This window comes from Aulonocara stuartgranti (assembly GCF_965226115.1).
Source record: "Aulonocara stuartgranti genome assembly, chromosome: 16".
Taxonomy (NCBI): domain Eukaryota; kingdom Metazoa; phylum Chordata; class Actinopteri; order Cichliformes; family Cichlidae; genus Aulonocara; species Aulonocara stuartgranti.
This window is the reverse complement of record NC_138952.1, coordinates 13578659-13589310: the sequence shown is the minus strand read 5'-3', so window position 1 is coordinate 13589310 and position 10652 is coordinate 13578659. Positions and strand designations below refer to the sequence as shown.

Here is a 10652-nt window from a genome sequence, read left to right as displayed (position 1 = left end):
AAAAAAAGTCAGCAGGAAAATCTTTATTTTCTCTGCTTCATGTGTTTTACAAGAACTTTCTTTTTGCTTTGTGCACTGTTTTCATATTTATTAGAAACATGATGATTTGATGAAGAGATGATTGTAACTACTGTACCTCCTTAGAGTTTTCAGTCTTTTGTTCCACAATGAGCTACATACACACATGCACTCAGAGACACAAACATATTAAATACATATATCTTATAAGTGTCATTCAGCAGGTAGGAGCCATGGTGGGCAGAGATAGAAAAGTGCATCGTGGGATATAATCTTTGACCTGTAAGAATAGATGTACAAGGACAGGTTATACTTAATCAGATATGCAAGTAGGCATCATCTGATCTCATCTACTTGGAGTTTAGGGGGCAGGAGAAGGAATGGGTGCCTCAGATTCACACTGGTTCTTTACCTCAGGGCAGGGCAAGGGCACAGAGCAGCGTGAGCCAATCAGGTTAGGTTGTGAAGGCCTCGAAGTCTGAGTCTGAAACAGGAAGCATGAATCGTAAGAGAAACGAACAAGTATTCAAACTTATGTCCCAACAATATGATACTAGATGTGTTTGCTACATAACAGATGAAAAGTAATGTGTATGTGATCCAGCACATTTAAATATTAACACCAACAAGACTGAATAACCTGATCCAAGGAAGTCGTAAGTGCAGATAAACTAAATTAAAAATACAATAAAATAAAAACACACAACAGTCTATGGGACTTAACTACTGTTTTAGTTTAAAACACAATGACTAATGATGCCCTTGCCCCTGTTACATATCTTATAACAAATGGTGCATTATGCCACTCGCATAATAAGGGCTATACTGAAAATATAAGCTCCTGATCTGAACTTAATCAAGACACACAGAAACAGTTAACCACATACATGTGCAGTTTCCAAATCAGTAAAAGCAGGAAGTAGTTTTTAATGCATGATTCTGTTGTCTTATAATGTTTAAGGGTCCTGAGAACTGAAAATAATCCTTCAGATTTCCATGACTATATAATTATCAAACAGTTATCATACTGTATCATCATTTTGCACTAGCATGAATTTAGTGTAAATTAGTGGAAAATACGTGGCTGCCATATTCTAAAAAAAATAAAATATTCCAAATTATCTTGTGGCACAATCTTTATTCGTTAATTCCTTTTTAACAATGTGAAAATAAAAAGAACATCAACATGTGAGTAATCAGTAACAATTAATACAGGCTGATATATTTATTCAAGTTTTCATTTTCCTATTTCACTTTTAGTCTTCGCCGGTGCTGACAGCTATACTTTCAAGTGAAAACAAAACTCATGCAATCTATGATAAATGAGGCACTCGTGAAAAATATGTGTCAATATAAATTACAAACATAAAGCATAAAACACACCAGGGCAAAGGGACACTGCCTGTAATTAGAAACTCATTGAGACAGGCATGTGTCTTTTTTTAATGCATATTACAACATAACACTGGCAGCAGTAATTATTTTAACATCTGCATGATTTGGCACCAGCATGATTTTCTTTTGCTTTCAGCTTTGCCCTGCAGCAACAACCACATTTAAAACATTTCTTAGTGTTGCACTTAAAACATTGGCAGTATCTTCATGTTACTTGAGATCTACGAAAAAGGCATATTTGAGTTTTATGCATGAGCTCCAACACTAACTATCTTCAGTGACTCCGTCCTGTGACTGTCTCACAGACACAAACATGCAGCCCAACAAAATCAATATTTGCGGGACATGAGCTGGATAAACTATTTCAGTTACCATTCACATTAAACCCAACTTTAGTAGCAGCTGACTGATTGTCTAACTGAAATTTAATTGTAGAAAACTAGTCTGTTTATTCCTATTTACTTTTGTCTACTTTCGTTAATTATTAAGACATATAATTTAATCAAAGTTTTTTTGGGGGAACTTTTTAAAAAAAAGTATTTAAGCCTGAAAGCTGGGAAGCAGTGCAGGAGGGAAAGTCATCAAGTCACCCCTAAAGTACAGTGTTTGTAATTTTGCACACAAGGGAGCTCATCTGGAGTTGGCTGAGGTTTAATAATTCGCTCAGGGAGCATGTAAACAAATGTTCTTTGATCATTTAGCTATTATACATCCTGTAACCGGATGCAATAATACAACATTTTTAAAAATCCAGGACAGGTAACACACTGCCGTCACAATCATTGTCACTTTCTTCTTCCTCCAATCACTTGACAACACTCTCAGTCACATCTACTGCAGGAGGACCAAGGAGAATCCAAAAACTGATTTATCTTTATAATTTGTTTATAAAGCTTGGCACGTTTGCATCGATAATGTAAGAATAGCAAACACATAAGTAGTTAACATGTACAAAGACTTAACAATCATTATTTGTAGCTGTTTCAGTCACAATACTGCGATTTGTCCTTTAACTTAATAAAGTGCTTTCCCCAAACTATAATCTAAAATCTGATTACAATTTTAATGCTATTTGGGTAAAAGTGCAGGACCAACATATGATAAACTTGGATTTAATGATACATGAGCACCTCCCTACTTCAACTTTCCAACAACAAGATAGTCAAAGTGTGTGAGCATGTGCTTCACCTAACTACTTATTGCTTCATACTTATTCTGGACATCATAACAAGCTGACTGAGAAACACTGGTCTTCAGTTAAAAGTAGTTTATGTGGCAACCTGGAAATAAACCACAAAAAGTTCTGTGGGCTACCTTTGATTTTCGTGTGGCACAGTTGTGCAACATTCCCACTGCCAGAGAGTCTGAATGAGAAAATTCTATGGCAAGGTCTCAGCTGACTCAAACACAGAAAGAGCTACACAGAACGACATGCACACACAAACACCACCACACACACTCAATTTTAGACCTTCACTGACATAATGTATTCTGAAAAAACTTACACAAACCTCAAAATTCCCAAATATATTCCTAACTCCAGGTTTGGCTTTAAACCTAAACTCAAACCTTAAATTCTAAAAGGCCTTTCAAGCTTTGTTTTAGAGTTACTTAAACTGGTCCTCACAAAAGACTCAATTGTGGCCATATATACAACAGATCTAAATCATCACTTAATTCCAATTCATCAGTCTATGCAAATATCTGGCAAATTCGCGTTCACGAGCAATCCTCCACACCAGCTTGCATCCAAATGCAAAAACATGCCTGTGATAATGTAGAAACGTAACCACAAATCTTATCTTTAGTGTGTTCCTTTGGAGGAATGTGAAGCCTTGTCATCAGTATAGGCACTGTCTCAAATAAAGATCTGCTTAATTCACATTACATTAGAGCTGGCTGAAGGCAAAACACTGAGGTCAGTATAATAAGGCAACCCAAAGAAAGTAAACCTACAAAAACACATCATTAGGAGACAACACACCCACACTTCTTTTTCTTTTTCACGCTGCAATCACTTTTTATCACAGGTTTAAACTTATCCTCACTGCACTGACTTAGGGGTGTAGTGCTGGCAGTTGTGGATGACTCAGGGGAGGAGCCTAGCTCCACTGTACCCTTTGCCACACTTTTGCATCCATCTCCAGCTACTGAACCCAATTTTATCTCTTTACATTTCTGCCCTGCAACAACCTCTTCCCTGCTTTGTACATTCAAATGCTTTGCCTTAGCAATCCCGCCATCTAAACGGCCCCCAGTTTTGTCACTGACAGCTCTGCCCCCACCCCGAGCACCTGATATGTAGTCGTTAGCAGCAGCTCTCTGCTGGGCTTCCATTTCTGACAGGCTGCATGCCAAAGCCATCTGTAGGTCTTCATCTTCCTCATCATCCTCACTGCCTCCCGCAACCCCGTAGTGGTAGAATGGGGCCGAGCTAAATGAACGATGCGTGGGTGAAGTGTAAGGGCTCAGGCGGGATCTGTCTGACTCAGCGGTTTTGTTCTGGAGTCGTGGCTTTGGAGTGGCCTGCTCCTCTCGTCGGCTCAGCTCCAGAGCAAGGGCCATTTCATCTTCCACACCTTCGATCAAAACAAAAACAACAAGACAGCTGTCTCACTGCACAATCAACACAAAGCAAAAACCTTAGACATAAAGAAAAACACATAACCAAGCAAAAACTTCAGGTCAAGCGGTAATACAAAAACTAAAGCCAAGGTACATATAGTTAAACAAACTAAACCAATAACTAAAACTATGTGAAAAACATTTCCGCAGACTGAAAAAACATGATTAAGACTATAAAAGAAAAAATAAAACTAACTGAAATTATTTTATGAAAAATATCAAGCAAATATCCTTAGTATTTGTTAAACTTGTAAAATTACATTCATCGGTGCTGATGAGGCACTTATGAAGTTATTTATTGAGACTTCGGATGTCTACAAGACTAAGAGTTAATTGCTTTCAAAAGGTTCAGTGTTTTTATTGTAATATCTATACTAATTTTCCTGAAATTTTGCCTTTGGCACATGTCCTCAATTGAATATGATTAAACTAACACTGAAAGTCATAAAAACTAAACTAAAACTAAACCTTGTTAAAAATTAAACTAAACTTAAAAAGCAAACCTACTCTGGGAACTGACTCAAAAAAACCTGAATTAAAAATAACAAAAATATTAAAGATAAGAATAAGATCGATTAAATACAAACTGAAACCTCGTCTGTTTTTTAACACATTTCCCTGCTTGCATTGAAATCTTTTGAATAAGCAGCACTGCATTTTGACACAATTGTGGTTGTATTAGAAAAAGTTGACACTGAATTTGTGTTTTCAGGTTAAAGCAAATAAGCACCAGAAAAAAGTTTGGTTTTTTTTAGTTTTTCTTTTTTTTTAAAATCTCAATTCATTTATTCCGTCAGCATTGTCTCACCATTAATTAGAACACTTTTCAACACACCATCCTCCTCAATCTCTATTCTTTCCTGCCCATTCTCCTTTATCCTGTAGGAAAGACAAATACAGACATAAGTGGAATTATTTAAAAGCCACCACCATTTCTAGTGCCTCTGTGTTTGTGCAAGTGCGTAACCAGTCTTAGGGCTGAAAAATTACAGCCAAAAAATATTTTGATTAACACTATAATCATGATTATCTACCACAATTACTCGCTTTCATTTTAGTGACACAAATACACTGCCACATAAAGATAAGAAGGCTTTCACATCTATGCTTTGGACTGTCTACAAGGCTTGTAGACAGTCCCTTTGATTCATTTCAGAAGAAGAAGAATATAAACTGATAACGAGGGCACTGCTTTCACTTTGACATTGCACTATATTCCTGTTAATTAGGCTTACCCTCTGGCATTTTGCATACAGTGCAAGTTTTACCCCTTTAGAAAAACACAGATCTATAGAGAAACGAAATGAGACTGTGTTGGTATTTCCACTACATCTTTGTGAGCTTAAATAATATGCTGTATGCAATGTACAGCCTCACTTTTATGGATTTCTGAATTGATATTGGACAAGACATGTCATCAACCTCTACAATGCCTTTCAGGCTCTTCATGCAATTTTCATACTGCAGTGTGAATGCTGCATTTTTAGGTAGGTGTACACATTCATTTTGTTGCTTTGTAGTTCCAACACAACTTTATGGTGCCCTTTGCATATGATTTGTTCTTTGCTCTAAATCTAAAGTATTCCCAAACAATAGATGACGATCTGCTTCTAGGGACAATCTATTGAGACAAATACAATTCAAACATGCACATATGCACTGCTCTTATTCAGCAACCACAGTCACATCAAGATAATTCTTAAAACGCTGGAATATGAAACTGTTTACTGGTGCTAAATTTAATATATTCTTCAATTAATTTTTCACGTTTTGCTTTGAAGATAATACACTTGAATATGTACTTCCTTTGCTGCATAATAGGAATTGATAAGGAATTCCATACTTCTTGGTGGTGGTGCGTTTTCCATTTATGATGCGAGTGGAAGTAGAAACTGATCTAAAGTTGCCCATCCCTCCACCCATGCTGTCCATCCCATCCAGACCACCCAAGGTAGTGGAGAAAGAGGAGAATTCAACTGTAGAGAGTCAAACAATCAAAAAGAGGAGAGGAAAGCAATATTCGTTTTTAATGTATCTAAACCATCTCCTGATATTAATTCTTTTAAGTATTTTTTAAACTAACAAGTGAAACGCTTGATATTAACAATATCAAATATCATTAATCTGGCATTTGTTGATGACATACAACACAAAAAGTTATAACCCCTCTTTCTGTGAGACACTCCTGGCAACCACTGATGATAGAAACAGCTTATAATAGAAGTTTAACTGAGTAGAATTGCATTAATTACCAGTAAAGTAAAGCTGAAAGGAAAAACTACATGGGAAAATCCTCTTCAATCCTCTGCAAACAGTTTACTTATAATATTTACTTCTTTACCTCCTCCTGATGGAAAAGAGAAGAATCGCCCCGGGCTGAGACGAGACGATGAGCTTCCAAATGAGGAGAAGTCATCTGAGTGAGAGACAAAGACGTGCAAGTACATAATGGACAATACCTCCCACCCAGTCCATGACGTGCTGGCCAGTCACAGGAGTGCGTTCAGAGACAGACTGAGATTACCCAAATTCACCACTAAATGAAGCAGGAAACAATTCCTGCATGTGGCTATCTGCCTGTACAGCTCTAATGTACAGTACATAGTGCAATAGTTACTCCATTTTGCAGTGAAAATAACAAATAGCAGTTTAGAGGTTTTACTGTTGAGTTTAGAGTAGAATGTCGACCATTTATATTTAATCTCTGTAATATTCTGGATATTTATTATTGAGCTACTCCTCTATATTCAAGCTATTTCTTATATTTGTAACTTTGGAATATATTGTAGCATTTAATTTAGTTCAGTTACAGTAGACCTAAGACAAATTACTCTCATCATATTTTTTTATTTTACGTCTAGACTGAATAAATAAATGTTAGTATTAGTTTCTGAACTAACAGCAGATGAACCCCACCCCAATATATGTTTGACTTACCGAAGAAGCTGGCAAAGGGATCCTGTCCACCAAAGAATTCTCTGAACACCTCATCTGGGCTGCGGAATGTGAAGGTGAAGCCAGGCATTTCTGTAAAGTCTGAGCTGGAGGAACCTGAGAAACCAACATGTCACAGTCAGGAGCGAAAAGGAAAAATTAGGACTAATGTAAAGGAGAAGGAGCAAGTAGGAAGGGTAGGTAATAGTAGTAAGAAAATTACCCAAACACATTTTTTTCTTAAACTGTAGCAATTAGAAGATTGCTAATGATTACTATAATGGATGCAACAATATCACAGATTTTTTTATATATTTATACCTGTGTGTCGCATTCTGTCATTTCCATATCTGTCGTATGCATCACGTTTGCTCTCTGTCGAAAAGGAAAAAATTACCCACGGAAATCAATATCCGTACACATATACATCTACAGTATACCTTGTACATATTAGACCAGTTGTCATCTATGGCGACTTACTGTCAGACAGGACTTCATAGGCCTCAGCGACTTCTTTGAACTTTTTTTCTGCTTCCTCCTTGTTGTCTGGATTTTTGTCAGGATGCCATTTCAAGGCCAATTTCCGGTACCTGAAAACACAAACAACATCAAACATCCATGCTTATATATAAATAACCACACACATAATGAAGTCTAGTTCTTAAACCTCCATCTATGAGATATGAGCTTATTTAGTGACATAATATGATAATACATCTTTGCCCTGAAAAGCAATTTTTTTTGGACTGAAATTAAACTCAAAAAGTTTTTCTAAAGTTTGTAAACTCTTAAAAAATAAACACACAAAAGCACATACTGGCAGTGGCCTCAGTTTTTCAGTGCTTACATAACCTTGCTATCTAAAGTAGGTTTTCACACTTCAAATATATCTTCAGATATATTTTTTTTTACTCAAGTGAACTTTTTGTTACTTATGACTATATTTTCTAACACTTGAAATAGTCCCAGGATACTTACGCTTTCTTGATGTCATCCTGAGTGGCTGTTTTGGACACTCCCAAGATGCTATAGTAGTCCACCATGTCACCTCCTGTAACTCCTCAAAACACCACGCTTTGAAAGAAAATACAAATACGAGTTTTGTTTGGTCAGAAATTAAAAGCACCAATGTGTGTGGATGTACAGCTTCTGCATCATTTTTAAAAATGCTCCTCTTGACTAAAAAAAACTTTTGTATCTATGGAACCAAGTAGATTTTAAATAATGCTTAATCACCATTGTAGTGGAGGTTATATGAGCTCAATGGATCTATTGGAAACAGTAAAACGACTCTAAAACATGTATTTAGAAGCTGGAAAATTATATCCCCCTAAATTTACTTAAATTATGATTTCACTAAGACAGTGCTGCTCAAACTGTTCAACAGCTGTATTACTGTAGGACTCATGAGTTGAACTACACTGAGTTTAAAGCTACATTAGTTTTAAGAATGCTTTTTAACTTTAGTTAAGTATTATTAATCAGCACTTTAAAGCTAGAATATGACATTAGTGTGGAAGCAGTATGGTTAGTAATGTTTTCATTTTTAACTAAACAATTAGCAACTTGTATGTGATGCATGCATAAAAGGACAGACACTTTAATCTATAGATATTTTAAAGCCAAATACATTCTCTTAACTAGTCTAAAAAAACTCCTTTAGGTCCTTTTATAATATGAAATTTCCAACAAATATATGGAGTTTGAAAGAGTAAATAAAAACCTAATCAGCAGACTTCACTGAATCATAAATTTACCTGTTATAAACTACTTCAGAACGGTCACATGAAAGCATCAAGCCTGTTATCTTTAAAAAAAAAAAAAAAAAAAAAAAAGGATCTTGGCACAGTCAGCTGTTCTATAATAGCCACAGACGACACCCTAACCGAGATGCCAGTCTCATTTGTAATCGTTTCGGGGCTGAAGGGGACTTCCGAACTGAGGTGAAACAACTAAATCTAACTTTCTTTGCCCCTTCAGGATGAGCCATGCACTCATACAAGCCTCATTACTATGTTATTTCTAGCGCCAAGGCATTTGTCAACTGCTGCAGTGCTGACATGACTGCAGGCCTTATAGACGCTTAAATACAGGGACAGATGAACTTGGAGGCACAGGTGCTGTGCTATTCGAGTATTGACATTAGGGCACAATTAACATCATTTGGTATTTCGGTAGCACATCTCCTTTTATGGTAAAGTTGGACATCTGTCATAAATTGCAGCACCTATTTGGATAGGCACAAGTTGTTACGCCTAACCTCGGCAATGGACCTACCTTAGGAGTGTTTTGGCCTAATGAGTGAGCAGTTTAGCCGTCTGTCCACCAGTTTGGAGCGACAATGAATTAGTTGTTATAGCGGTCCTTCTGGACTACACTCCCCCTCTTTTTCTTCTCCTTTGTTGACAGCCGTACAGGCACCTCCCCTGTTTTCGGCCTGTTTCTTCACCGCAAATATTTTCCACCAAGCCAATATGACTGTAACCTAGCGTTAGGGTCTGCGCTGAAGTCCCCACCGAGATAGCATGCGCGCAGTCAGCTGTGTTTGTCCCTAGTGCTCCTCTGCCCCACGCGCTACGTCACCGCGAGCGCATAGAAAAAAATAGAGCGCCTAGAAAATGCCAGCGTTTGGAAACGTCACCGGGCCCGCCCTGCATGCCTCAGCGCCCGCCTGTTGCTCCGTGATAATGCTTTAACCTCTAAACATAAACATATGCCAAAACCTAGAAACTATTTTTTTCTTTTTAAATATAGATCACCCAATCATCGCAGAAATTACTAAATAATTTACAGTCGAGCGGGGAAACGAGGAAACGATTTTACTACAGTCCAGTTGTAATTCTGACATCCCGCTATACTTTATTAGTAGGTAATCATATAGGTAGATTATAGAAATTAGGTTTCCAGTTTAGCACGTGATTAATCGGTAGAGTCATTGATCTGGATCACACAATGAGGACATCATGTAATATCAGAGTTATGTGGACTGCTCAGCTTTGTGTAATCAAACCTCCTAGGCCATGTTATGAATAGTAAAGTGTAGAAGACCGCCTCCTGGTGGGCAGATGGGTACTGCAGGTGGGATGTCAAAGAAAGATCTAGATATTTTTTTAAGTGAATATTGTAAATAAGAGTGAAAAAATATATGAAACTTTTAGGACTTGATATTGGCATTTAAAATAGTTTAATGAATAAATTAGATTCATTTTGTAATTTAAGTTATTTGTTAATCTGATGTCTGTTTTTTGTTAATCTGATCTTTGATGGGGGACCTTGGATCGTAATTGAAGTGGGCTCGACTTCACATCAAATCAGTTTGTTTAGGAGAATAAATTACACAGGAAAATAATTTGGTCCAATATAAGACTATTATGTTGATCGGAGGACAGAAAAACTTGAAGGGCAGACAATTTCACCTACACCAACCTCGACTTTTTACCCGTGTCCCTTTGTTTTCACCTGCTGGCCTAAGGAAAAAGTACAGGAAGCAGGAGTAAATCGTAAACGCCTACTGGTCACTCAGCTTGGCATGAAGAGAAGCAGGAAACTGAACAGAGCCTGGAATTTCTTTTCTAAAAGTGAAGTGGAGCTGCCCAGAAACATGGGAAGAAAAACAAAGCAGGATTGTGTATATCAAGTTTAAAAAGAAGTATATGATAAATTATGTAATGTGTCAAAAC

General features: G+C 37.0%; 1 protein-coding gene across 3 annotated transcripts; it reads right to left on the bottom strand.

The window, feature by feature from the left end:
* Positions 1–8: 8 nt before the first annotated feature.
* dnajb2 (DnaJ heat shock protein family (Hsp40) member B2) lies at positions 9–9663 on the bottom strand. Of its 3 annotated transcripts, XM_082509045.1 has the most exons (11): positions 9250–9659; positions 7951–8046; positions 7453–7562; positions 7294–7347; positions 6976–7089; positions 6380–6454; positions 5882–6014; positions 4847–4917; positions 3708–3992; positions 431–502; positions 9–298 (listed from the first exon to the last, which is right to left on the bottom strand). In XM_082509045.1, exons 2-10 carry the CDS (start codon positions 8013–8015, stop codon positions 474–476), a joined length of 936 nt encoding a protein of 311 aa, XP_082365171.1. In that variant the 5' UTR covers positions 8016–8046; positions 9250–9659; the 3' UTR covers positions 9–298; positions 431–473. The 3 variants fall into 3 exon arrangements, with proteins under 3 accessions (XP_082365171.1, XP_082365170.1, XP_082365169.1); XM_082509044.1 differs by having other exon boundaries at positions 9–502; XM_082509043.1 differs by lacking the exons at positions 9–298; positions 431–502 and having other exon boundaries at positions 1137–3992; positions 9250–9663.
* Positions 9664–10652: the final 989 nt, after the last annotated feature.